The sequence below is a fragment of the Syngnathoides biaculeatus genome, chromosome 13, assembly GCF_019802595.1.
Source record: "Syngnathoides biaculeatus isolate LvHL_M chromosome 13, ASM1980259v1, whole genome shotgun sequence".
Taxonomy (NCBI): domain Eukaryota; kingdom Metazoa; phylum Chordata; class Actinopteri; order Syngnathiformes; family Syngnathidae; genus Syngnathoides; species Syngnathoides biaculeatus.
In genome coordinates, this window is record NC_084652.1 from 28,802,495 (window position 1) to 28,830,445 (window position 27,951).

The following is a 27,951-nucleotide window of genomic DNA, read 5'->3' on the forward strand; positions in this document are numbered from 1 at the left end:
ACCCAGGCGGAATCTTTGGAGATGTGGAAGGCGATTCGCGTTGAGGCCAGCAGCCGCGCGAGCGCTTTCATTTTGCCGGCGGGCTCCTTTTGTCATGTCACTAAACAAAAAAGCCGGATAAACGTTGCGCGGGATTGTTGTTTGCTTCAAATCGCGAAGCCAAGAGTTGGCGTCAGCACCACTTATTTGCTGCGGCGCTGGGATCAGGTTATACCTTCGAATCGTCATAAATCAAAGCATATTTGTTGTATCGGATTTCCTTGACTGAGGGAATCCATCCCCCCCCCCCCCCCCCTCAAAATATTCACTTCAAGCAGTTCTCCGTCTTGACTTGATTTTATTCCACAACAATTTGTTTGACTTCAACGTGGACCCAAGCCAAAAGTGTCCTCGACCGTGGAGTTCGTCAGTGGTTCCTCCTCAAATAAATAAATGAATGAATGCGCGTATGAAAGGGTTTGGTCATCTCTGATCATTTGTAAGGACAAAAGATGGATGTTGCTGACAATAAAAGCTTTATTAAGACATCGTCTCTTGAAAAATATCAACATTTCTTGGGCTTTGGTCTCAACCCTTTTCTTATGCGATGATACGCAAGCCCATAAAAATGAGCCCATGAAAAAAGAAAAAACAACAACATTTCTTCAACAAATCAAGCGACAAGAAAACGTTTGTGTTTTTTTTTTGGCAGTGAAGAAAAGCGACAACATTCACTGGCCGCACAATATTTACTGATGCTGTGCTTTTTTTTTCTTTTTTTTTTTTGTAATGTATTGCAATACAATCATGAAGCGATCCAAGAAGCCGACCCGGATGCGGGCACCCACTTGACAAACAACGCAGACCGCAAAACGATTTGGGCAAGACCAACGGTGGAGGCACGAAGACGTTCGTGTTCCAGATAGACAAGCAAGTTTGTCAACATTTTTTTGGGACGGACGCCGCCCGTGTGCCCTCGAGCAAGACGCGGTACCGTAGTGGCAGCCCTTTCACCTTCTAAAGCCGGAACCCTGAGCATCGGGTTCGGCCGCAAACAATCAAAGATCATCATTGATTCTGGTGACTTTTCTTGTGGGAAAGCGTGCAAAACTGTCAGAAACGTTTTTTTTTTTTTTTTAAATCAAATGCGGCTGTAATGTTACGTGGCAATGAAGAACGGAATCGTCTCCGTCCTCCAGAAGGATGCAAATGCCGAGTACACGTGCAAAGTACCGCATTGGCTCTCCGGCATGCACTTGAAGCGGGCGGTACCGCCGAACGTCGCCGACTGGGTTGCGATCACGTTTTGCGATGAAAGGTCAAAAGGGATCCGTTGAAGACGACATCGAGCTCAACGTCACACGACTCCTTCGTTTCTTTTCTTCCATCTTAAAAACTGCCCAGGAAGTAGACTTTCATTTCTCAATGATTGTTAATATCCAAACAACATTTATGATCGTTTTTTTTTGTACTCGCTTTAAGAGTTTTGTCTGATGGACCACCTCGAGTGGCGTGACAAGTTCAGTACCCGTCCGTCACCTGTTCCGGGAATTTCCACAAGCAGGTCCAATTAAGGCTCGCCGGCAGAAGCGCTCAGCGCGGCCACGGCAGAGTCGACGCAACGTCTGCGCGCTCTCGGTCCCGAGCGGCGATTTGTGCGTAACGCGTCGCCGACGGACGCCTTCTGGGCCGGAGACGTCCTTGGTTCCGATGCCGGCGTTCACCCGTCGAAGCGGGCCGCGAGCGAGACCACGACCGGTCGGTTGATGTCCGAAGATGGGGCTTTGGTGACATCGAGAGCGGGTTCCGGGCCCGGGTCCAGCCGGGGCAGGCCGGCCGCCGGCTGCCCCAGCGAGGCCACCATGAACAGGAAGTCGTCGGTGCGGCGAGGACCGGTCGAGGCGCCGACCCTGGCCGGCTTGGCGGCGACCCGGGATGAGCTCCTCACGCTGGAACCGCGTCGAGGAGCCTCGCAATGGAGGAAAGCTCGGAAGCACCTGTAAAACTGAGGCAGACGGGACAAGGGTTGGAATTTTCCCTGCAGCAAATTCAACGTTGGCCTTGTCATTTCTCGCACGGCGCCGCGGGCAACGTTTTGAGGTCGCGATATGTTTAATTCGGACTCATGAAACTCTCCATCCCCGCCTCACGCTTCCCTTGACGTGATCCTCTTGTGAGAGTTTTTGCAGCAAAGCTTTTGGCCAGGTAAAATAGATCCATTTATGGGGAAAGTTTCTCGAGGAAAAATTCTGCTCATTCGATTCTCATTGGGCATTATTGCCTTCTCAGTTGGCTGCTTGATGAATTGGTTCCGTTGTCGGATGAGAGAACCCACAGAACCCGGAGAAGACAATCCCGCTTCTCTCTCCTTTTTCCCCTGCGTGTTGGTCGTCATCTGCACAGTGACCGTTGGGTTCTTTCAAAGTCCGCTGCATAATTCGACTACTCTGTTCGTCGACTGCATTTTACGTGATTTGAACACGGAAAGATTTGAATTCGGCCATTGAGATTATAAAAAAAAGATTTACAAGCCACATTTTCCCCCTTTTTGACTGTCTGTCGTTACATTGTGCCCTTAACCCTTGAAAAGTCCCATCAAAGTTAAATGCATTATTATTATTATTATTCCCCACGACCCTTGTGAGTACAAGCAGCGAAGAAAATGGATGTATTGATGGATTATTATTATGATTAAACGTGCAGGGAAACGTGAACAGCAGAATTCAAGCTTAGCTGAGCATTTCTCTGTAGCAAGAAATGCATTTTTACTTCAATACAAAGTTAATATTTGAACAAAATGTTGATTGATGCCAATTCCAATGAGGCTTGACTGGACTAAAGTATTATTTGGTAAATATTATGTGACAACTAACAGGATTCATTTTCCGTTCCCGAGGAAATCCCGGCACGGCTGCGCTCGTCTGTTGGACATCTTTTTTTTTGGGGGGGTTTGTTTTTTTCCTCTCGCGAGCGGCGTTCCGACGGCATCGGCTACTTCTGCGCCGGAACTTCCCGGACTGAACATCTGCGAGCGGATTCGCCGAGGGAAGGCGGCCGAGAGACTTCTGTTCAAAGGATCATAAATAGTGGATGACCCCTCGATCGATTATTCAATCCGCGGAAGTTTCCGCATTGTGATTTCATGCAGATCTTGCCGTTTTTTGCGCCGAGCTCCCCCCGGCGCCGTGCGGCTCAAAGTCCAGATATCCGGTCGGGCTGACGGACAGGTTGGTAGATTCTGAATAATTGAGAAGCCCGGCGGCAGTTTGACAGCGTAACAATTCATTCAGGATGATTGGGCGGACTTGAAATTCCGGGTTCCGGGCCTTTCCGAACCCACAGGAAACGCCAGCATCCCGCTTTATACTTTGGGACCTGCTTTCCGAGTTCACGTGGACGCTAATGACGCCCTTGAAAAAACGTAGTATACTTAGTATACGCAATGAGTTTCACGTATACTTATAGTCTACTACATTTTGTCACGGGTGCTCAATACGCCGAAAGTCGTTCACAGCCTGTTAAAGGAAAGCAGAAAGATGCAAAAATCAACACAAACGTCCAGCCGATACGTTTGACGCGGACGCCGGTATTTTCCGAGCCACTCAAACTTCACTTCTTAAAAGCTATTCGACGCTGAAGTGGAAGACGCGCCGGAGAACGTCGCCGTGTTTGCTTGTTCAACGCGACGTTACCGGCGGAGCGCGGTCAGCTTGTTTTTTACCACATGAAAATGGTTCAGTCTCGGCCAATATCGAAGGACGTAGCCAAGACTTGGCGGGTTTTCTCCGGCCACTCCGCTTCCCACCCGGCACCGATTGGAGACTCCAAGTTGGCCTTGGGTGTGGTTGCGCCTTGTGATTGGCTGGCAACCAGTTGACCGTGCGCCCCCACCCCCGAGCTGGGAGATGGCTGGGACAGGCTCTATCTCACACTCCCGCGACGCTTGTGAGGATAAGCAGCTCAGATAATGGATGGATGGAAGGAACTGCGATTCTCAAGTGGTGGGTCGGGACCCAAAAGTGGTCACGGGGCCTTGTTGGAGGAGCCGTGGAAACGTAGTACAACATTTGGAGCATTCTGACATCATAATTCACAATCATTTTTGCAACTGTTTTGGTCTTCAGCCTGCATTTCTGAAAAGAGGACAAACTATTGTCGTCACACTTTCCTATTTCTGAACATGCACTCATGCTCATGCTCGGGAGTTCTGAAGTGCAGTTCACACAAGCGCGAAGAGTTATGTTTAAAATGTTGATACTTTCCCCCCCCCCCCCCACGATATTTTTTCTCTTTTTTGTGGTCCACCTGTGAACGAACATGTCTTCCTCAGAGTTATCAGGTTGCGGGTTCAAACCCTGTTTGCATGTTCTCGCCGTACCCGCGTGGCTTTTCTCCGGGTACTCTCGTTTCCTTCCACATTCCAGGCGGCTGGATTGAAAACTCAACTTTTTTTTTTTCATAGATGTGAATGTGACCGCGAATGCTTGGTTGTATCTATGTGCCCTGCGATTGGCTGGCGACCAGTTCAGGGTGTACCCCGCCTCTCACCTGCCGGCGAACCCGGGTGAGAAGAAGCAAATGGGTGCGGGTGGATCAACGCTCCGGATGACAGAACAAGTTTGCGTGGATGGCAAAAAGGAACGGACGCGCGGCTAGTTGCAAAGATGAATGCTGCATCTATCTGTACCACCCCAAAAACTTTGCGGAGTCCACTGACAGGACGCCGAACTTGTCAGGTATTTGCGCGCCTCAGGATACTCGGAGCAATGCATTGCACGGGTTGTCTTTGTGTGCCTGTCAGCAACCTGCAGCTCGTCTTAGAACAGAGGCCAAAAAAAAAAAAAAAAACGCTGACAGGTCTCAGCTGACCGACAACGCCGCACATGCACAAAAGGTCGGACGGCAAACAGCCAAAACGGTCGAGGCGTCTCCGAGAGGGTCGCCTCACGACGATGGGAGGGCGGCTTCCGTCGCCGGTCTCCCCTCTTCAGATCTTCCTTCACACTTACAAGATGTGGAAGCTCGATTTACTTGCTGGCCCCCGACCGAACAAATGTTGGAAGCAACGACAAAACTGAATTTGTCCAAAAATATTTTACAGTTGTCGCTTCAAAAAAAAAAAAAAAAAAAATGGTAAAAAAATCTGTCAGTTGGAGAATTGGCAACTGTTGCTTCTAGGTTGCCCAATTTCAGCAGGGACCGGGACACCAGTATTTCGGGGTTCCGGTTCTACAGTACAATATGACTAAATCCCTCCAACGTAGCCCCGGTGGCGGCCATGTTGATCGAGGCCGAACGCCATCAAAGGCCAAGAACTGACAGCGCCAGATGGCAGGTGTCCCATCCGCTGGCGCGTCGCCCAGAAAGAGAGCGGCGTGATGACGTGTTCGCTTTAAGAGGAATAGGAAACGCAAGGTCTGGAACGGCCTTTCCTTTCTCTGATATGGGTCACATTTATTTTTGTTGGCAAGCCTTTCACTTTTGGCAACGGGGTTGCAACTAGGAAGCACACTAATTCCTTGTGACTCGTGAAAGCGACGCGCCTCGACTCGCCTTCGAGTACATCGTCAAGCAAACAAAACTTGTGTCCTGAAACGGGGAAAAAAGCACTTCAATGCGACACAATCGGCTGTAATGGACTAGCCCCGCCCCTTTTAATTCGTGCGGACAGCGTGGAATGGACCCCCGCTCGACGACTGACTGCCGACCAGTTCAGGGTGTCGTCCGCCTTTCGCCTGAAGCTAGCTGGGATAAGCCAACCCTTGTGAGGATCAGCGGCTTGGATAATGACATGGCACGACAAGTCAAGGCTCCGCAGTCTTGGAAATGTCTCGCTTTGGTCGTATTGGGCACAAATACTGGAGACATCTGTCATACTTTTCCTACACGGTCACTTTAGGACACAATACATCGTTTTTTTTTTTTTGTTTTCGTCCAGAAACCTGAAATTGACACTTTTCCCGTATAAATGTATTCAAATTGCAAGGCTGTTTCCGAATATTCATGGGCGGTATTGTATGGGATGTGCGCTCGTTGTCTGTGGCGAAATCCAGAATTCCAAACTCTCCAGCGGTCTCACAGTGATTTCAATTCATTTGAGTCCCGTTTAATGAATCTAAATGAAGCGATTCCACGCTCGGATGCTTTGTTTATGGGCATTACTATGATAATTGCATGACTTCATTTGATCCCATAAACTGTGACATTGAGAAGCATCTCGGAAATCCAAAAAGTCAATAAATACCTTCCGAGCACTCCGATGAGGAAACGATTCGCAGCGCACGCACGAACAGTTTATAATCTTTTGATTATAGATGGCGGGATGTAGTGTGTGTGTGTGTGTATATATATATATATATATATATATATATATAGTGTATGTTATGTGTAACCATGTAAGCATCAAATTGCAGAAGTAGTGTATCCATCCTCTTTCTGAAAGCGCCACAGTCAAGCGGACCCGCCTGTCGACCAATGGGCCAATGGAAAAATACACGAGATACATAATCCTTCACAATAATAAGGTCAAACCATCATTGATAACCTCCTGCAAGTTTTGCGAGGACGCAGCTCAGCCAGCATCTCAAGCACAAAGTACGTTTGGCCGAATGTTGCCAAAAGTGTTAGCTGTGATACACTTGTGAGGCTCGCAGCGTTTTTCTTCCTGTGCACATTCGCGGAGGATGTCATCTAATAACATTAACGGCTTTTGATTTTGATTAGAGAAGAAATTGGGCCGGTTCGCCGCGTCAGTGACGTGACTTGCATTTGGAACGTCGATCTGGATTCAATTGGTTTGATCAGAGTCAGAATCATCGTTAATCACTAATCATTTTTGCCACAACTCTCGGACAATAAATGTCGTTTTTTGATTGCAAAAATGGTTTGAGAACATGTTTTCCCAAATAAAAAGCACACATTCCGCAGGGGCGTCGACATTGGGGTCAGGCGACCCTCTGAGGACTATGAAAAACACATCAATGTATGCCCCCCTCTCAATATGAATTCATATTGCCTCAGCAATGAATTTAAAAATTGGATTTGAAATCAGAAGTCATGGAAAATAGTGGCAGGCAAATTTAAAATGTTGTTCACTTTATGTTAAGAAGTGAACAAAAAGATGTTTGCAGTAGATGTAAAAAGTATGAAAGGAACAATCAAAAATGGGAAATAAAAGTAAAGCAAACATATTTATATCGCACATTTCATACACAAGGTTTACGTGATTAAATGCATTTAAAAACAACAACAAAAAAAATCAATATTCAAAACACTTAAACAGATGAAGTGGGGCACAAAAAGTGAAGCAATATTTCTGTTGCAATTCTTGCGCTTGTGGAGCCGCCAAAAAAAAAAAAAAATTTTTTTTTTGCAGGAGCAGTTTTTGGTTTTTGGGGTTTTCTGCTTTGGTTTCATTTGGGCCCTTCGTGCTTCTTTCTCCAATTGAGTTGTGGGCCTCTTCAGTGCGTTCGACGACAGGTTCTTTTTGGGCGATTCGGCTCGCTCATTTGCATTCGAACGTCTCCGCCAAACGCTTCTCCGAGAACCTGGAGATGTTTCCGAACCGTCAGGACGGACGCGAGCGGTGACAGCGGACCCGAGAGTTCGTTCGGCACGTCTGGACTTGATTCTAGAACCCAATCTCACGTCACCTCCGACGGAAATGGAAGGAATCCAAAAGAGTCCAGGGTGTGATTTCCCCTTCCTGGCGCCGCTGATGCATGATGGGAAAAAGTGCAGGCCAGCTGTTCCTTGTATCTGTACAGCATTTTTAGTCTTCAACTCGCCTCAACTCACAGTTTCCATAGTAACGGGCTGGGAGGAATTGAAGACTGAAAATGACATACAGGACATTGGAGCGTTCCCGTCGGGCCGTCACGAGGCGCGACGAGGTTTTCTCGCAGGTTCCGGAGGGTCGTCCGTTCGCGGCTCGGCCCGGGTTTCCGTTAGAGATGGTTGGGGGAAAAAAAAAAACAAAAAAAACAAAAAACGTTTCTTTTGCATGGCTAACCTTTCAAAGTAAATGTCGACATCTTGATGAAACGGACTCTTCCTCGCATTACCCAAGTCCAAGAAGAGACCAACACCTCTCAAGAATAACAAACGAAAGTCCGACATCTGCATGACGTAAAAATGCAACATCAACATCGTATTTGCGTGTCGCCACCTGAGTAGATTTTCTTTTCTTTTCTTCAATATTTCAAATGACTTCTGCTCCATTTTGCACCTTGCTTTCATTTGGGCTCTTTTGTTGTCGTTGATGTCATGATAGGCTTTCTCATTCTAGACAAAGCACAACTTTCCCAACGTCCAATTTTGGACCAGAATGCCTTCCGTGGGCACCGTCCAACTTCATCGAGACCCGCTGAGAGTCTTCGTCATAAAATGTCAACGTTAAACGTGGCGCAAGTTCTCCCGCCGGCTAAAAGGTCGCCATTTGCTCGGTGATCGTCTCTGTTTGGATTGCGTGCGTCTCCCAGAGACGTCCAAATGGCGTTGCTCTCCGACCTGTGACAAACGTGGGATTCTACGGATGTCCTTCATGCGCAGCATTATTAAATATGAAATCACCGGATTGGAATCCCACCGCGGCACAAAAAAAGCCGTAGCGTTCCTTACCTGTTTATTCATGAAGACGTAAATGACGGGGTTGACGACTGTACTGCTCTTGGCCAGGACCGAAGGCACGATGCTGGCCTCGGGCGTGAGCAGGCCCGGCGGTCCGAACGCGGCCAGCAGCGCCGCGATCCCGTACGGCAGCCAGCAGGTGAGGTAGCAGATCACCATGATCACCACCATGAACAAGACTCGCTGCTCCCGCTTTCTGCTCATCGAGGCGTTGATCCCGCTCACCTGGACACAGCGAGGTCGCAGAGGGCCACAGCATTTAGTCCGGGACCCGGTTCCGGACCCCCCGACGACAAAACGGGATCGCGGCCGAGCAAAGCGACCTTCAGCGACAAAACATCAGCGCATTTCCACGTTTCCCGAATGCGAAGTCGACTTTGTTTTCTTGTCGACGACAAGCCCCGTTCGGGTGACATTTTCAGTCGAGTCGTCACCGAGGCCCGACGTCAGCCGACACCCCGACAGCCAGTCGAGGCCCTTTTGCGGGCCGCCGTCGGCCGTCCGTCTCTCGGGGGCCGGGGGGTGGGGGGGGGGGGCGACGCTTTTCGTCATCTCCCATGACGACGACGTTATCAGAGCTCGAGGTTGGAAAGAAGCGGCCGACGACGACGAGGCCATCAGCCGGGGGGAAAGCTCGCGACGCGGGCATCGGGAAGCGCATCAACAGAAAGCAGTTCATCAGCGCGGCCGCAGATTCAATCATCAAAAACGAGATTGTATTTCCTCTGGATTGCTGGGCAGCCTCCAAATCAAGCAGACAGAAACATTTGGCGGGTTGCGACCTCACTCAACCGAGACTTTAAGGGGGCACATCCGTACGAGTGACCTTTTGAAAGAGGGGGAAGCAATTCAAATAAGTTCAAAGTTGAGCTCGACATATTCGGGAGGTTCTGCTACATTTATTTGCGCTTGTTTATGCTGTCAGCGAGCAGAAGGCAAACATGTTTCCTTCTGCATTATTCACTGACCGAGCCAACTTGCTCGTTTCTCTTGATTTCCTTCCTGTCACTCATTCGCTGACGTGAGCAGAAACACTCGTGTCCTTAAAGCACATCCACGATACGGTACAAAATATGTGTAATATTCCAAATAATGCTGTCGTGTTGCGACGCTCACTGGAAGTCAGATTTTGTTTTTTGTTTTTTTTTTTTTTTGGGGGGGGGGGGTTGTCTTCAAATGAGTATGTCCTAACAAAACACGCCCGAGTTCTGACATCACAAGCTGGTCGCTGATTTCATTTCACGACTAATATGGGAAATTCCATTCGAAATAGAACCAAAACACTACAATGTGCGTGACGAACACCTTTCCCGAACTTTTACCGTTCGTAAAGAGCTGTTGCGTTTCGGCGTAGGCGTCGCGACACCAGCGCAGAAATGAAACGGCAGACAAAGTCACGAAATGGAGAGCAAATGCCAAATGATTGCAAGTTTGTCGAGATGAGGAAACGCCTTCATGTGCTCAGCGCCCCGCTCCAAAAAAAAAAAAAATGGAATTCGTTTATGCGTTGTGTCAGCACGACGACCGTTTTGCGTCAACATGGTAACATTTTAAAATAAATTCAAACGTATGGACGCGACGATCTAGAAGTTGGCAGACAGCCTCGAAATGGACAATCAACATTATCTGCACAAGCAAAGATGAGCCAAAGGATGTTAGCCGGGGATTTTCTTTGTCCAGAGAGAATTCGCAGCCATCGATTGAATACAGCTTATTAAAAATAGAGCGGCTTACGTCCTTCAGCCTTGACAGAAGGCGCATCGTCTCTTCTTGAGTGTCACTTACTCCGCGTCATCGGCGCTCGCTGCTCATATTTTTCTCTCAAACCGAAAAGCAACAAATGAAACGTACGGCGGGCAAAAAAAAAAAAAAATAAAAAAAAAAAATGCGGATTTCTTCTCCCGTACTTTGAAAGTTAAAAACTTCTCGAACGACTCAGTCACAGTCTTCATTGTCGGAGAACTTTGGAGCAAACTAAACACACCCAGGAAGAATCCTCTCGAGCGGCGTTGGTGCAATTTAACTTTATGTGTCAGAAGGTTGAGTACTTATTAATTATGAAAATATATTTTATCTTGTGATATACAGTCATGGATCATATCGATATGTATTCGTACCCAACTATTCACAGGGGATAAGGGACAGTCAGCAAATAGCAGAAGTCTGCAGACACACATTAAACCCCACAAAATTTTGAAAACGCATTTTTGAGTTTAGTTCTAGAAAAAAAGAAATCAAAGAAAAAAAAAGACATCCATGAATCGGCGAATCTGTGGGTGCCAAAGAGCGAATAGGAGGGGTCCGGTCCACAATATTTATATGTAACTTCACCCTGCTAAAAAAAAAAAAAAAAATTCTATAGAACTTTGGCTGTGATTTTCTAAAGAATTTCCACAGAAAAATGGAATTTCTGTGCACAAATCAAACGCACCCAACTAATATTTGGTGTTGGAATTTAGACGTTGTCTGAACGTGCGTAAATTTAGATTGACTTTCTGCCAGGAAAATAAACATACTGTATTTATGATCTCGTCTTACAGTGTCAGTTATGAAAAAGTTGCTGCTATGCATGCAGCGCAGACTTTTTAACGTGGTTTAATAAGCAGTCATACGTCTTCGGGGAAAAGGCCAGATTAAAAATGAATGTGGGACTCTGGAGGCAAGCAGTTCATAATTGTTTTGAAAGTTTGCAGGTAAAGGCGGCTGGCCCCGAGATTAAGGAGCTCGAGCAATTTTCGAGGTGTTGAGAAATGCGGCGCGCTTGCTCTTTGTGAGATGGACGAGTGCAAACATTTCAACCCGAGAACTTCAATGTCGTTGTCACCGGCTGCGGGATTGTTTTAATTAGAGCGCCTGTCGAGCAGTGAAGTCGAGGGAAGCGCGGCCGCAATTAAGCTTGACATCCGGCTCTGCTCTCAATATACGTCAACCCCGACCCGCCCGTGGGAAAAGGCAGCCGCATTTCCCGACATTATTGCAGAAACCTTATAGGCAGATTATTCCATTTTAGAAGGCCTCGTCTGCAACATGGCACAAAATTGGGCAAAATCAACTGTATTCTTGCCCGCCTGCACGGCAATTAAAAAAAACGTCAAAGCCTTCACCTAACCCAAGATGAAGTTTTTGGGGAAACGAGAGGAAGCGAAATTACCTGGAGAAAGTCACGCAGGCAAGGCTGCAAGCTCAAAACTGGGAGGGACTCGCGCTAACCATCCAAGGTAAAGCAGCAGGAAAGGATGGCGTTGTGCTAACTTTCAGTCTGGACAAATGCTGCAGCGGTTCCGGTTTGGGGACAAGGAATGAGAGTTTTACGTCTGACGGAGCTCACGAAGTAAGCACACGCCAGCCGTGTCCGGTGTGAGTTCCGACGCGAACTGCGCTTGCCCGGCCACGCGAGATGCAGCCGCCCGTCCTTTCCATCTCTTCCCACCGGTGCCAACTGCAATCTATTTACTCACTCACGTGTTTGCAGTCAATCGATGCAATCGCTCCCTTTGGAGTCTTGGGGGCCAACTATCTGCTCGGACCCGGGAGCCGGCTGAAAATCACCGCGGTCCTTGGGGGGGGGGTGCACTGTCCCGCCTGCCCTCCCCTCCAGCTGGCTCCTGGACCGTCAGATCGGCGGCAGCGGCAAAAAGACATTTTAGCCAGACCGGAAAGGCAGAAGACACAAAAAGGGTCGCGGTGCGATGTATCGGATGAGCTTTTCGGAACATGAAAAAGTCTTCCGGCAAAGTTAAAAGTTGAAGTTGAAGTACGGTAGGCGAAGGCAAGGCTGACATTAAACATGACCTGCCCCTGATTTACATACAGGATTTGCGGCAATTCGGAGACTTGGCCTAAAGGGGGCCCCCGCTTTGAGGCTCAGCTTATCCCCCAAGTCAACCATTCCAAAAGTACGACTATTTGAAGGCCTGCCAGAATATTCCGTCACGCAAGACCTCAGCGAATTTCACCTTCTGAAAAACCTCTCACGGACGACCTTTTCATTTTCTTCACTTCATGATTTTAGATTTTGCGATGACAATTGTGGAAAAGTTTGATCCTGACCTCACAATCGGATTAACTGCCTTCGCACTACAGTCGACGCTTCAAGTGGAGTTTGAGTGGTTTGGCCCTCAATCGGGTTCTGCAAGACGGGCCCCTCAGCTTCACAGCGAACTAAATATCGACGACATACATCATGAAAGTAGATACTCGATAAACGAGCATGGAGGCGAACCAACAATTGTTTTTTCCTTTGAAAACGTGTACTGCTTTCATGTCGAGCGACATCTTCTTGAAGCTCGAGACTTCTTCTCGTGCCGCCCACGACCACGCAAATTACAGCTTCATACTGGAGAGAAACATCGCCCGTAGAGTTAGTTAAGATTTGACGATGGAGACGATAATAAATAACCTGGAACTACGTTCTACGTCCAACCCACATGCTTGTGACCCCAGAAAGAAATTCAACTTTCTTTTTCCATCTCCTCCAACTTCCAGCAGGCCTCACACCTTCCCTCGCGACATCCGTCAATTTTCTGTCTTTTGGTCCTCCCCGTCTTTCTACCAACAAAGTCCCTCTCTCTCTTGGATGTGTCCCAACCATTCAAGTGTGCGCTCCGTAACTTTGTCACCAAAGCAGCTCATCTTAGCCAATTCGATCCAACCTGCTCACTCCTCGAGCAAACCTCACAACCTCTTCGTTTGCTCCGCTTCCCGTCTGTCCTCTGTCCTTCAGCGCCGTCCATCGTGGCCTTTTAAACGTCGTCCTTGGTTCCGAAGGAGAGCCCTGACGCCTCGCTCCCCCCGTTCCGACCAAAGTTGGTCCGTAGCTTCGAACGTGGGTCCAACTTCAGGAAAACGCTCTCCGTCGAGAGGAACTGCCGAAAGCCACAGAGACTTGAGGGAAAAACGGATCATTTCCCGCAATTAGCATCTAGCGGGAAGATGCGACGGTGGCGACTCCCGGGAGAGGCCAGCTCGAGCTTCTTGGTTGGGGGGGTTCACGGAGAGGAACGACAACCCCTTGCACTGATTTTGCTTTTCTCCAAACGGAACATGCAACGTGTTTCATGTTGCCATCAAGTCAAAATAAGTGACAGGGGAAATGCTGTCAGCCATGCGTCTGGTTTGAAAAGAAAAAACGCGAAGCTCTTGACTAACGCAACTTGAGGTTTTTTTTTTTTTTTTTTTTTTTTTAATATGATCTCATGCATAAGCATCCCATTTCTGCCATCAAAGCGTCCTTGAACTTCCGGATTGTGACAGAAAACGTGTGAATTGCAAGTTGTCGAGGGCAAGCGGACGATGCAATTAAAGTGGCACTTTTTGTCCCAGCCGTCACCCAAAGAGGAAACGGTTCCGCACATTTGGAAGTACAACATTTTTTTGCTGTTCCTTTTCAATAGTTTGATCTTTATTTTGTGCCTTTGGCGCAACTTGACGGCAGCGTCGACGCGTCAACATCAAGGCCGCGCAGACTCTCGGCAGCTCGACGCTTCTTACGGCGACGCTCCCCGCCGGCCGCAAACTTCGTGGAGCCAACGACGAGGAAGGAACCATTTGCTCTGATCCACTTGGCCTTTTTTTTCCTTCCATTCACTCTGGCAACAATGTAACGTTCGGTTTTTGTTTTTTTTTGGTTTTGGTTTTGTTTTGTTTTTTTTTCAGGACGAGGAGGAGGTCTCACGTTAGAGGGAGCCAGAGAAGCTCTTGGCGATGCGATGATCATTTTGGGGTTTGGGTAGGAAAGGTGCTCGAAGCGAAAGTGCCGGACTCCGATGAGGTTTTGGAATTCTGTTTGCGCAGGACAAAAGGGCCGAAGAGAGAAAGAGGGAGCAACCCGAAACCGATGAGGGAAAAGAATAAGAAGCAACCTTTTTTGACTGATAGCGAAACGTCGTTTTCACAGATTTCAAACCTTCATATTTATTCCGCTACAACAGCTCAACTTTGAATAGAACGAGCAGAAATTCAAGTACGTGGTACCAAAATCAAATCACAATAGTGTATATTTGTCCTCTTGGGGGCAGTGTGACGCACGGACGGACATACGCACATGAAGATAAAAAGAGGAGAAAAAGAAACTTTCACTTTCCTAATCGAAATCACTTTTGCAAAAACTGGATCCCTGTGAGTATACAGTAGATGTATGTAATAGCACGTCATTTTTTTTTTTTTGTGAATGTTCTCCATTTGAAGGCAAATCCAGCTCGCAATTTCTAATGCGGATTCAATATCGTTGTCCACGGCACGATGGCGTTAAGGTGTCGACGTTTCTAAAACAAAGAATTTTTTCCTTGTATCTAAAGATGTAATGCGTGTCATTGTTTGTGTTGAGGGTTTAGTTTGACACTCGGACAAGGCTGAGGTCCCGAAACACCGCAGCAGAGGTCCGATAACTATGGGCCAAACGAACAACTCAACAGGTAGACGCGGAGAGTCCCACAGGCAGTGAACGCAACTCACTAACGCAAGGCAACGAACTGGCAAAAGAGAGTGACAAAAACGTCTAATTACAGTCCCAATGAGAAACAGCTGCGAGCGGCGATGAGGTGTCAGTGTCGTGGCCGCGCCCCTCTCGGCAGCGGCCAAGTCTTGCTCGTGACAGACCAGCAACCGGAACCGAATTTTCATTTTCGACGACAGCGCTGCAAGTCGCTGCGACGTTTGAAATAGCGGACTAAAGAGTTGCTATTGTGCTTCCGATGGCCTTTGGAACCTTTTCCGGATGCCAAACTTTTACCTTTACCTGCATCCGGAAATTCGAAAGCCACTCAGGATTCAACGTTTGGGGCGTTGAATGCACAGGCCAAACTAACCCTATCTGCTGGATGCAATTCAGAATGGAACCTTTTGCGTGCACATTTTGGACAACTACGGGACACATTCAGCATTTATTTAGCCTCTGCATCATCTTTATTCAGGGAGTGCTATTAAATTCAAACGGAGATCAAATGTGACCGACTTGTAACATCACTGAAGTGGTACGAAGCTTTGAAAGTTTTGGATCACCAACAGACTGGCTCAATAATGGGGGGGGGGGGGGTGGGGTCCGTGGGTGGGAGATGGGAAGACACCGCAAAGTCCTGAACGCACGTATGGCTCCGTCCAAATAAAATTCGTTGGTTTCTTTTTTTAAAGCTGCTGGAGTGAAGAAAACAAAGCGCTGAACAAAGGCTTGCATTGTGCTGAGCCTCCGTCACATCTGCACATTTGTGCCGCTGCTTAAAAAGGCGACGGATGCTCTCTTTCACTCTCGGTCGGTCATATTTTGGGGACTTTGGCCGCTTCTCTCCGGGCGGCACAACGGCCGGGAATCATTTGGCTTTTGTACACAATATATCTACTTCAGGGGAAGTGAAATGAGACACAAGCTGAGCTTTTTCAAACCCCAGTAATATCATGGATTTGTAATGACTTTGCATAATGTCATTAAGCGTGATGAGTTACTTGCCAACGCTAAACGGAAAAGTAATCACAGCAAGGGAGAGAACGTTCGTTACGCGGGTGCGTCGATCCGCCGGCCCGGCCGTCCGTCAGTACGCAAACCGCAAACACGCGCTGACGGATTGACGCAAATTTTGCCAGGAGGATGCGGGTCGTTATTAACGATAGCAGTTTGGCTTCACTTTATGCACCAAAGCCCCGCAGAACTTAAACTAACGACGGGAATATTTCACAACGCGGGAAGTTAACGAGGTGGAAAAGCACAGGTGTTGATTTTTTTTGCCCTCCAAAGCCACAGACATTGTTCAAAAATTACTTTTTCATTCATGAAAATTGATCTAAGGGCGGCACAGCTGCAAGCGCTGGCCTCACAGTTCCGAGGACTGGGGTTGGAATCCCGGCCCCGTTTGCGTGGCTTTTCTGCAGGTGGGCGCTCCGCTTTCCTCCCACACCCCAAAAACGTGCAACAATAATTGGACACTCGAAATTGCCCCAAGGTGTGATTGCCAGCGCGACTCTTGTCTGTCTCAATGCGCCCTGCGATCGGCCGGCGACCAGTTCAGGGCGTACCTCGCCCGTTGACAGCAGGGAGAGGCTCCGGGACTTCTGCGACCCTCATGAGGATAAGCGGCTAAGAATACGGATGGATGGATGACAAACAAAACATCCAAAACCCAAAAATTCAAGAGGAAGAACACCCTTCAAAATTCTCCCGTCACAGACTCTCCACCTGTCCATTTTCCGAGCCGCTTATCCTCATGGTGGTCGCGGTAGTACATCCCAGCAAACTTCGGGGGGAAGGCGACTACACGCTGACTAGCTCAATGCTCTAATCAGCTGCTGCATCTCCATTTTCCCATTTGTGTCATTCCCGTGTGCATATGAATGTGTGGAAATCATTCTTCCACGCCGCCAAACGCACTTTGCACGGCTGTCAACATTTCACTTGAAACAGTTTACGAACCTTAAAAAGTGCCCAATCGAACTGTCCAAAGTCCAGTTTCCCATAATCCCGTTGTAGCGCCGGAGAAAAGGAGTCGGAGGCGGAGTGTCGGACACAGAAACAGAACTTGCTTTATTGTTCGACATCACCAAACTACCCGCATAACGGCGGGAACTCTGTTAACCTTTTGCTCCGGAAGCGCAACAACAAAAACAGTCCGTGCGGAACCCCGCACCCCAACTCGAGGTCCCGCGGCTGAATTATGTAAACACCACACCGTAATTATCATCTCCACGAAAGCGAGAACACCCGATCTGTTCCCAACATGTTGCACTTTTCTGCTATTTGATTTAAACTCGCAACTACGTCTCTGATGAAAGCTCCGGACGTCGCGCCGCCGATGTTGTTATTTTCAGACTTTGTGTCCCACTTTGCCGTAGGGCCAAACGCGAGGGGAATTCAAAGATGCGCCCTACATGGCGTTTGGACGCCAGCTGTCGAACCGTCGCGGGACCGAAAAGACTTTGACTGACTGGGTCACCGACACGCGTAGGGACGCTAACTTTAAGCTAGCGCTGCATGATTCAGCTCAACCGGTGCGGTCAAAGTATGTCGCGCAGAAACTGGAGAAAACTCCTCTCCGTGCAAGCGTACCAGAGAAAAAGTGGAAGCTGAAACATAAACGAGGTGATTTCAAAATGCATCTGCTGTCAAATATGAAACGTAAAAGCGTCCTCATGACTTTTAATTAAGTGAGGAGGAAGAGGAAGGAATCAACGAGCCTGAGGCTGCCATCAAAAGGAGCAGCTCTCGATTTCGGAGTCGCCTCCTCCGAGTGTTCCTTCCGAGCTTGCGGCAAAACGACAACGGTCCGTTTCGTCCGCTTTGCCAACCGTTTATTGAGGCGTGGCGGCCATTTTTGCAGGAGGAGAAAAACTTTGGCAGTTTGTTTTGGAGCCATAACTCAATCAAAAAAAATGCTCGTTCTTTCTTTCTTTCTTTCTTTCTTTCTGTGGGCACTCCGGGTCCCCCTGCCGCCCCAAAACACGCATGCCAGCTCAAACGAAGACTGGAATTTGCCTGCGAGTGCCAATGGTTGTTTGATCGCCGGGATCGGCTCCGGCACACATGGGATTCTCTCTGGCGGTAATGCGCACGTTGCTCGACTTGGGACGCTGCGATGTAGTCCAGGAGTCGTGAGGTGGAATAAATCCAAGCGATGATCTCCCGCGAGGCCAACTCATTTGAATTCGCGTACATGTCGTCACATTGGAATCTTAAATTTGTCGGTTTTTCCCCGAAAACGGCTGCTATGCCAACTCTCCGATCCGGAATTGAAAGCGAGTCCCGAGATCGGAGCAAAAGATAAAGCCGGACTCAGTCTCTGGCGGCTTCGGGTCACGCCGGCCGAATTGTTCTGGCAGAGGAGTCCACTTTTAAAGAGGCCCAACTTGATTACCGAGCGATTAAATCTCGTCTTTCAGGGTTTGAAATGGATTTTGTGACTGGGTTACGCTGACCTCCGCTCAGTCAAAGTGTTCCTCGCTCATGTTCTCAATTAAGGAATCGGCAACATCGATGTCTGAAGGCGCAGGCGCCCCCTCCACGCGTCCGCGTTTAACTTTTACTGGAGCACGGATATGTCCGGGGGTTTAAGCGCTCCTCAAATTCTCTTTTTCTCACATACTTTCATCACGTGAATGTTGAAGATCATCATTCAAATGCAACCCTCGTGAACATAAATTGCACTCTTGCAGAACTGCGGCATTCAAAGCGTCCCGGCGAGAATCCGAAGCCTTCGGCAGGCAGCAGAATCGGACATCGAGAGATTCTTCTCACGCTTTAGCCGCTCGTTGACTCGGTGAACAAACGAAGTTCAGCTCGGCTTCTGGTTAGCTAACGTCATGGCCGGCGATATTCCTTTGGCAGGACGTGCGAAACGGCGTTTTCTTTGCTTTGCTGTTAACGTCTCCGAAGTGCAATAAGAAAATGCGTCTCATGAGCCGAGAGGGGCGTGGCCAGGCCACTGCTCTGGGCGGTGAGACCTAATCACCGCTCAGAGCAGTGGTTGACATTGGGACTGTAATTAGACGGGCCTTTCACTTTTTTGTCACTCTCTCTTGCCAGTTTGTTGTCCTGCGTGAATGAGTTGCATTCACTGCCTGTGGCGCGCGTAAATTAGAGTAACCCTAGCCTGTCCTGTTGAGTTGTTAGTTTGCCCCACGGTTATCGGACCTCGCTGCATGTCTTCTGGATCCCGGCTAGCCTAGTGTTTCTGTACCTCTGCCTTGTCGGACGGATCCACCCATGAATGACCCGGTTTCCTGAATAAACTACATGGAACATCATGCCTCAGCCTCGAAGTCCTGCATTTGGGTCGGCCCCCGTACCGGAGGTTCGTGACAATGCGGTTCCCGTCGTGACAAAGCTTGAACTGCCGTAAAGTATCTCCAAAAGGCTGTCACGGCTTCGATTTCACCTGCCCTGAAGTGGAATGTCAGTCTTCCAAAATGCTCCAAGCGTCGCACGAACGCAGCATTTTCTCAATGTTCTGAGAACAGATGCACAGTATCGCCACTAACACCGATCCTGATACGGGTATCGAGCATGGCTTCAAGTTTCCGGCAGGCGTCACGCTTCCAAGATGTCCTCTTTTCATGGGTGGGAAACAAATTTGTCACCTATTCTAACGCATGATGAAATGATTGTAATTTTAACGAGCAAAAGACAAATAACTGAGATGTCATCCATCAGATCGGATGGAATTTTCTGGCATCTCGTCCTGACGCCTCCTTTGGGCCAAGAAACCGACCGGTCACAATTTGCTTTGGAAGAGGACCAACAACAACAACAACAAAAAACATCGGCACAACAAGATGATACAAAAATATGTTGACAGATGAAATTATGAAACTTGCAAAATGTCAAATGCTCTGGTACAAAAAGTTCAATCGCGTCTTTGCAGTACTTGACATGAATGGATGAATAACTTTCTGGAAGATGAATTCAAAACCGAGCATTGTAGCGGTCTGACATGAAACGCACGCAAAGTTACAACTATCGTTCTTCGTTTTTGGACCGGTCAACTGAACTTTGAGCGAGTTTGCATTAAAAAACGAACTTTCCCATCTCTGCGTCCAAGAACATGATGGCAAAAAAAAAAAAAAAAAAAAGGCACATGACCTCCCTCAGCTTGAAGAAATTCTTTTACTTGGTTCCATTTTTCATCCCAAGAGTACCTCATTTACATGGAAATGTTCTCCGGTACCGTGTACGGTGTGCTTACTCACGAGCATTAACAAACGGTCCGCCCCCCCCCCCCCCAAAAAAAAAAAAAAAAAAACCCAAAAAGCCCCCGTGGGGGCCAATGAATTCACCACGACCGCATTTGTTGCGGACCTCACGGATCCAGCGCCCCAGCCAGTCCCGGCGAGATTGTCAAAGTGGCGCCCGCCGTCCCCCTTCCCTTTCATCTCTGCGCCCCGCTTGACTTTCTCTTGATATCTTCATTCCCAGAGCACGCCACACCCCCCCCTGCTCTCCGTTTCCAACTGTGTCGCATCGCCTGGAGGATGTTGAAGATTGGGAGCGCATGAGAGAATTGCTAAATATGAGTTGCATCATTCACATCTTTGCCGTGGGAGCGCAGCAAAGTGCCTTCGTAATATTATTAGCAGGAGTACGATTATCTATCCATCCACCCATCTGCTTTCCGTGCCCCTTATCCTCACAAGGGTCGCGGGAGTGCTGCTAAATCCTTTGAACAAAAGGGCATCCGAGTGGAATTTGACATTTTTTTTGCCAGTAATGCACTCGCAACTTTACTGCTCGGCAACTTTGTGACGACCTGAATGCTGATTTGATTGAAAAAGGATCAGAAGTATAAATATTGATCCATATTGCTGAGCCCTCACGATCCACCAGTGATCGGGTAGCTGTCGATCTCCCGCGAGGGCCGACCTCAATTTGCGTTGATAGCAAAAGGCCAAGAACGGGAAATGACGCCGGAGCACGACAGGAAACACCTGAAAGCGTTCCTACAAAACTCAACTGACAGTCTCTCAACTTTGCTTTCTGCTTTTGTTATGTTTAAGGACACAAAGAAGACGAAACTTTCACCAATTTCTCGCAAGTCAAGCCCCAACTCGGTTCTTAGTGACCCCCAAGCGGGCCGTTCACTTCTTATTAGATGAGGGAGTCCAAGTTTCAAGCGTTTAGTGGGCAAGTCCCGACTGAGATCATCCCACATCACCTCCAATGAGAGCTGACGACTGTTTTGGGAGAGCGGGAAAAAAAAGGTCAAGAAAGCTTGCAGATTTCTTCACAAAGGAAGTGCGGCCATCGCGTGACGCACATTAGACGGACGGGACAAGAATGAGGAGATGACTTGAAGAATAAGCAGACAAATGAAATGCCCCCCAAAAAAAAAAAAAAAAACAACAAATCTTCTCGCAGCAGCGATAAAAACTGCGAAAGGGACAAAAGGAAGAAGATTGAAAGCAACGACAGAGCGAGAGAGCGAGAGAGTGCGAGCGTCTTTTGCTCAATTCATCTTCAGCGTTGTCACGAGACCGACTGCCATCGTTTCCGGCACTCTGCTGTGTCGATATCACGCCTTGGATTATTTTATAAGATAAGACCCGAGCGAGGGGAGCTTGTTTATCTGGCCAGACGCCGCTCGCAGACGAGGAAGCTCGTAATTGTGGAAAATGCGCCAGTGCGCGTCTTCCCCGGAGAGCCAGATAACCGCCTCCCGTTTCTGTCTTCTGACATTTTGTCCCGGTAAGTCGGGACACCGTGTGAAGCGCAAGCGGCGGTTTTAGCCACCGCAGTTTGCAGGAGGCCACCTTGGGCCGCAGCGTTCCTCAAATGCGACCCGCATTTGCCTTTTGTCAAAACTCTTATAAACGTTCAGGACAATAGAGAACGTGTTTAAAAAAAAAAAAGGCCCGGACAATACTTGGAAAAACATTTGAAGAGTTTCAAAGAAAGATTTGAAATGACTTTGACGCAACGCCTGACACCAATCGTACGGGGACCAAAGAGTCCGCCTGGTGCCAAGGGTCCGGTACCTCGTATTCCGGGAGCTCTCGCCGCAGAATTCCCCGAAGGACGCGGTCAAACGCCTTCTCTCGCGCACTCTCGAGAACCCTGCCGAGGCGGGTCGACCGGAGCCGCCAAGAAAACTAACTTTCGAGACGTGATTATGAAATGGATGAGAAATAATTCAATTGGGTTTAATTGGACGAGACTCTCCACTTTCTGCTTTTGGCTTTAAGAAGTCTGTCATGTCATTTGTTGACAACGAGGACGGCGTTTCGCTGGATGTGACAGTTTCCAAATGCCGAGGACCTTTGGTCGCCGGCGACCAAAGAGCAACATTTTTCAGTGCAGCAGCCCACCAAGGAAACTCCCGACCAAAAATGATATCAAGGCGAACGTGTCCGCGTACGCGCATCATGTTATGTTACGCACGGATCGTAAGGACTCTTCTCTTCGCCGTCCCCGTTTTGGACTCACCTGTCTGATGGCGCACAGCAGCTTCCCGTAGCAGAAGACGATCACCAACAACGGCACAACCAGGCAGAAGACAAACAGACAAATGATGTAAGACACGTTATTGGCCGTCTTGGCTTTCCAGTCCACGGAGCAGGTGGTCCCCGGACCTTCCGGGCCGTAGCGACTCCAGCCGAAAAGCGGCGGCAGGGTCCAGAGGAGGGAATAGAGCCAAGAGAGGCTGATGCCCAGGCCGATCTTCCAGTAGTTGGACGAGTCGGCCTCGGTGGGGGTCATCATGGTACTGTAGCGCTCGTACGAGAGCACGGCCAGAGAGATGAGCGACACGATGCCTACGGTGAGATAATCGATATTTAGACGCGTCATACACACCGCTGTCGACAGAAACTTCAACACCTTTTCCAAAATTCCACCGCGTGTGGCTCAAAGCCTCCGCGCAGATTCGCGTCAACGGCAGGCTGCGGACGTCTTTGCTCTCAATGAGCCGTCAATGGAATTTGACGGTGTGTCCAAAGCGTTCGCGGGCGGTGTCGGGATCTGTGAGTACTCGCTCAAGGCCGGTCTCAATAGTCTCAAACAGCAAATATTATTAGCAATGCGCCGTAGCGTAGTCTTCCCAAATGTGCCTTCCGCTTCTTGTCTGCATTTTCTGATTCTGACATTTCACTGCAATGACAGTCACGGTGCGCAGATCTCTAATCTAACACGCATATCAGAAAATGTGCGCGGTATTCGGGCATTGGAAGCGACATTAGGCAGATTATTTTCAATTGTATTTGACATTTTAAACTGGCTAACGTGTTCTCAAAGATAAAAATTAGCTCGTGGAAAAAAAAGAAAGGGAGACATTGTTGCACGGGGGGGTGTCAGCACTTTTGATAGCCTTTACTTGGCAAAAGAGTCTCAAATATTTGAAGAGCTCCCTTTGCTGCAGTCAATCAAACATTGACTAATGTGGTTTTCCAGGTCCAGACCCTCGGCAGGATCCTCGAGGGTCCATGGGAGTTGGCCCAAGTGTTTTGCGGACTTGGCGAAGGGATTCGACAGTGTCTCCTCGAGAAGTTCTGTGGGGGGTCCTCCGTGAGAAAGGGCGACCGAACCCCCCTGATACGAGCCATTTGGTCCCCGGATGACCGGTGTCACAGTTTGGTCCGCGTTGCCGACAGTAAGCCGGACTCGTTCTGGGTGAGGGCCAGACTCCGCCAAGGCTGCCCTTTGTCACCGAGTCTATTCAGAATCTCTCGGCACAAGCGAGGCGTACCGAGGGTCCGGTTTGGTGTCCTTTGTATTGCATCCCTGCTTTTTGCAGAGGATTTGGTTCTGTTGGCTTGGTCAAGTCGTGATCTGCGACTCTCGCTGGAGCCGAGTGTGAAGCGGCCGCGATGAGAATCCGAGACTGTGGAGGTCAGTACGAAAGGGGCGGTGTGCCAATCTTCGGTTCGGAGATGAGATCCTGCCCCAAGTGGAGGAGTTCGAGAAACTTTGGGTCTTGTTCACAAGTGAATAAAGCTGATTCTGACGCTGACGTGATGATCCATAATACCTAACAGCAATGAATTGCTAAATCCAAAATTCTTGAGCAGCACAAAATACGACGCGTCAGCTCAGGTCAGCAGCACGTGCGCATCTTTTTCTTTTTAATGTCATCTTGTTTTTTCCACCCTCTAACAATGCAATTACATTTACATCCTCCTTTTTCGGTTGTCGTTGTGGGCCGGCACGGACCGCTTGGGGCCACGTGCGGTCTTTTTTTTTTTTTCGCAGCAACTTCTCAGCATCCCAAATCCAATGAACAGATCAAAGGAAAGAGCTTCATCTAATTTCCCCAAATCAAGCACAATGAGCTCAAGATCAAGAAAACAAATGGATCTTGATTCCGCCCTCACGCCGACGCTCCCCCGCATGTCAGTCTTCTGCGCCGGCTCGAAAGCGTCGGGCTCTGCTGCCAAAGCACGGGATTGCGCAACGGCCCACGTCTTGCGATGCAAAACGTCGGGCCGCCGTGATCGCGCCAGGCCGGCCTCCGTCGGTTCACGTTTGTGTCTGGAGCCGTCTGACTCCGGCTGACCTTTATGTTGTTCTTTGATCCCTCCCCGCGTGACGATCCTTTTCGCCGTCATAACAAATTACGCGACACGACGGGCGTCGGCAAAGCCCCTCTCGCCATGCTTCCGCTCTCCTCTCCGGATGGGCGCATGCTCATCCATCTCTGCGCTGACATTGTCGATATCCGGCCTTGCGCGCACGAAAGCAATCTAGCCTCAGTACGCAGCAACCGTCTGCAAGGTTAATCCAGTTGACGGCGCGCAGAGTCCACTCGAGGCAGGAGCAGGAACGCAACATCGTGCACGGTACACGCGGCGCCCATGGAATTCAGAGAGGGAGGAAACAAGAAAGTCGACATCGTCTGAGGTGATCGGGGCAAATGTAAAATGCAGTCTGAAATAACAACGCTGGAGTTTATTCAGTCACGCGAGCGGAGACCCCAAACGTCCCACGTTTGCGCTCCTGATCAGATAAAAACTGCGGACGAGAACGCGACAAATCGAGGCGACGAGACGGTCGATGGCGGCCATTTCTCTTGAAACTGATTTTCGACATGAATCATGTCCAAAGCGTTATTGAAATTTGAGTGGAGGGAGCCGCTTCGGCCATCTTGTTCTGTGGAAACGGACCCGGTCGGTTCTCTGAGCTGACTGCAGTTTTGATGAGCCCATTTGGGGGAAAGTCGTCCTCGAGCAATGCAGATGCTAACGACCTCGTTCGGCATACAACTCCTGTCAGATTGTGTCAAATTGGCCCCTTTGCAACCGAACCAAACACATCCTCGATTTTGCTCGAGTTTGGGAGCTCGCGGCTGCCGCGCACTTGAAAACAAACGAATCCTCTCCTGGAAATTGCCGACTTATAAGCGTCGGTTTTCCATTTGGATTTGGATTTGTCAGAGTCCAGAGAGGTAGAAATAAAACAAAAAAAAACAAAAAAAAAAAAACAAAGATAACAAACATTTTGGTGAAGCCAAGTTGAGCGCGACCGGTGCACGTTTCCGGAGTGGCCAATGAAGACAGAAACAAAAAAGCGAACTCACGTTCACGTAGCGACAAATCAGACTCTCCCGTCGTCGTCGTTCGGCTGACAATTTTGCACCTACTGCAGCTTCCGAAAGAAGGCAAAGTCACAGTTTCTGTCATCTGTCAAGCACTTGTTCCAATTTTTTTTACTCTTGCCAAGTACTTGCGAGCCCTGTCACAAACGTTTCAGCGGAGGAAAGTTTCAATCTGCGATGGAATCTTATCGTGCGTGGCCTCCTCAAAGAATGTGGACCCGAGACCTTCCGAAAAAGGCTCCATTCTTTCTTAAATGTTCCCTTGTGAGCTTTTGAAAAGATGACAAGCTTTCATCATGAAACTTGTGAGGAGCCGGAGGAAATATTTCGACGTCGCGAGCGGGAAAGTGGGAGGTTCGATGGATTTGTCCTGAGTTGCACAAACGAGGACTGAGAAGAAGATAAGTGAGGACAAGAGGAAAAGAAGAACGGCGTTGACCGCTGAGATGTTGCACTTTGGACTTTATAATGCAACACATTTCATTTCATAGCAGGAATGGAAAACGGTCAGTGACGTGTTGGGTTCTCACTCGTATGTGGCGTTTGGCAAAATGAACAGGATGGAGTATGGAGCGACGTCTTACCAAATGCATAACATGAACACATCTTTATGCTGACACCAAGGAAGGAGTTGTTTCATTGGGGAACGGCCAAATTAAGAGAAGTTCAAAGATGAAAGTCTTGATGGGCGTAATCGGGACGCCACAACTCAGAACTCCAAATCAGTTCTAGCTGCAGCGATCCAGTAATCGCACTTACTGCGCCGGCCGTACGTTACTGATATTCCGTCCAATCGGGACTTCCCGACTTTTTCGGACAGCGCGACGGCAGCCCGGCGGGGGTGACCTTCCCCGCCGCCCCCGCAATAGCCGAAATCCGTGAAATCCATTCATTATGCATACTTGGAAGTGGAATGAACCTCCCCACGCTCTTTATTAGGAATATTTTGCACAGTTCTATTAACCGCTATCTCACTTTTAATAACACTTTCTATGCGCCCAAAGACTTTTTAAACTGTTAACAGACAGTCATGCGCAGGATTACTGTTACCCTATCGCCATTATATTCCTTGCAATGTCTCTGAATTAATTTTTCTTTTTTTTTTTTTTTTTGACAGATGTAATATTTTGGACTATCAAACACACACAAAAATACAATTTGGACGACAAAACCTGTCCTGTATGAATATGAGAGAGAAACGTTTTGCAATACACGGAATCCGCAATATGGGAATGACAAAACAGCAAGTGAAGGATGATGATGATGGATTTGCTTTTTTTTTTTTTTTTTGCGGCATTTCAACAGGCGCGCCATAGAGAAGCTGGTTTGCTTGCCGCCAGGGGAATGCTCATCAGCTTCCCTTTTTAAAAAAAAAAAAAGATTTCGGCAAAGGTGCGCCACGCAGGGTTCTTATCACAACCTGCGCCTGAGATCGCACCCTAATTCAGCGGGGTGGGGGGGGGAGGGGGCGCAACCACTCATCACCACTTAGTGCGCCATTACACGCATCTGGCGGCCAATTAGGAGCGCAATGAGCAAACGTGCGGCGCGTGGGGGTCTTGTTGAGCAAACCCTCGGACAGGAACGATGCGATGATGAGGATGAGGATGATGACTGATTAGCGCTCGTGTACGCGGCTTGGACCGCCGAGCAACAGTCAAGTCTAACAGAAACTCTGCCGTTCGGTCCACTTTGTATAAGGAGGCAGTTTGCGCGAGGTCGCCAGCCTCGAACTGAACTTGTGACCCAGACACGAACGCGCGCGCACGCATCGGAAGGAAGGAAGGAAGGAAGGAAGGAAGGAGGGAAGACTCACCGAAGAGCGAGTTGGCGAAGCCGTACCACACGCAGCCCTCGGCCCCGATGAGCCAGCGTCCCTGCGTGCTGGCCGCGAAGCTGAACGGCGTCCCCAGCACGCACACCAGCAGGTCGCTGACGGAAATGTTGACGAGGAGCAAATTGATGGGCGAGCGCAGGATCTTGTAGCGGCAGTAGAGCAGCAGCACCAGCGAGTTGTTGAGCAGTCCCAGAGCGCCGATCGAGCCCAAGCACACCGCCACGATCAGGTTGCCGGTCGGAGTGAGCGTGGCGCGCGCCGAGCCGCCCCCCGGGTCCGGGTGCCCGTCCGCGGCGCTCCGCGGGCTGGCGCAGATGCTCCAGTTGGACGCGAGCATCGCCGCGACGCTCATTGGACGAGCGCGACGACGCCGCGCGTGTCGGTGGCCTTTCTCGTTCGCCGTGTCTTAGCGCACGGGTGGGGACCAAAGTGGCATTGTTTACTGGACACGTTTATCTTTTGCTGGCGGGCGGAATGTCACTACGTGTCCGAGTGTGTGACGGTGGG

General features: G+C 49.0%; 1 protein-coding gene across 1 annotated transcript; it reads right to left on the reverse strand.

Moving 5' to 3' along the window:
* Positions 1-535: 535 nt before the first annotated feature.
* LOC133511369 (vertebrate ancient opsin-like) lies at positions 536-27,951 on the reverse strand. Its single transcript, XM_061840231.1, has 4 exons — positions 27,424-27,951; positions 22,505-22,833; positions 8,599-8,832; positions 536-1,984 (listed from the first exon to the last, which is right to left on the reverse strand). The coding sequence occupies exons 1-4, from the start codon at positions 27,794-27,796 to the stop codon at positions 1,700-1,702; spliced, it is 1,221 nt and encodes a 406-aa protein (XP_061696215.1). The 5' UTR covers positions 27,797-27,951; the 3' UTR covers positions 536-1,699.

Coding starts and splice junctions, on each gene's coding strand:
- LOC133511369 (XM_061840231.1), bottom strand. CDS start 27,796: ATGAGCGTCGCGGCGATGCTCGCGTCCAACTGGAGCATCTGCGCCAGC. Junction 8,833..22,504: donor TGCTGTGCGCCATCAGACAG/GTGAGTCCAAAA, acceptor CGCTGTGTCCAG/GTGAGCGGGATCAACGCCTC. Junction 1,985..8,598: donor ACGTCTTCATGAATAAACAG/GTAAGGAACGCT, acceptor CGTCTGCCTCAG/TTTTACAGGTGCTTCCGAGC.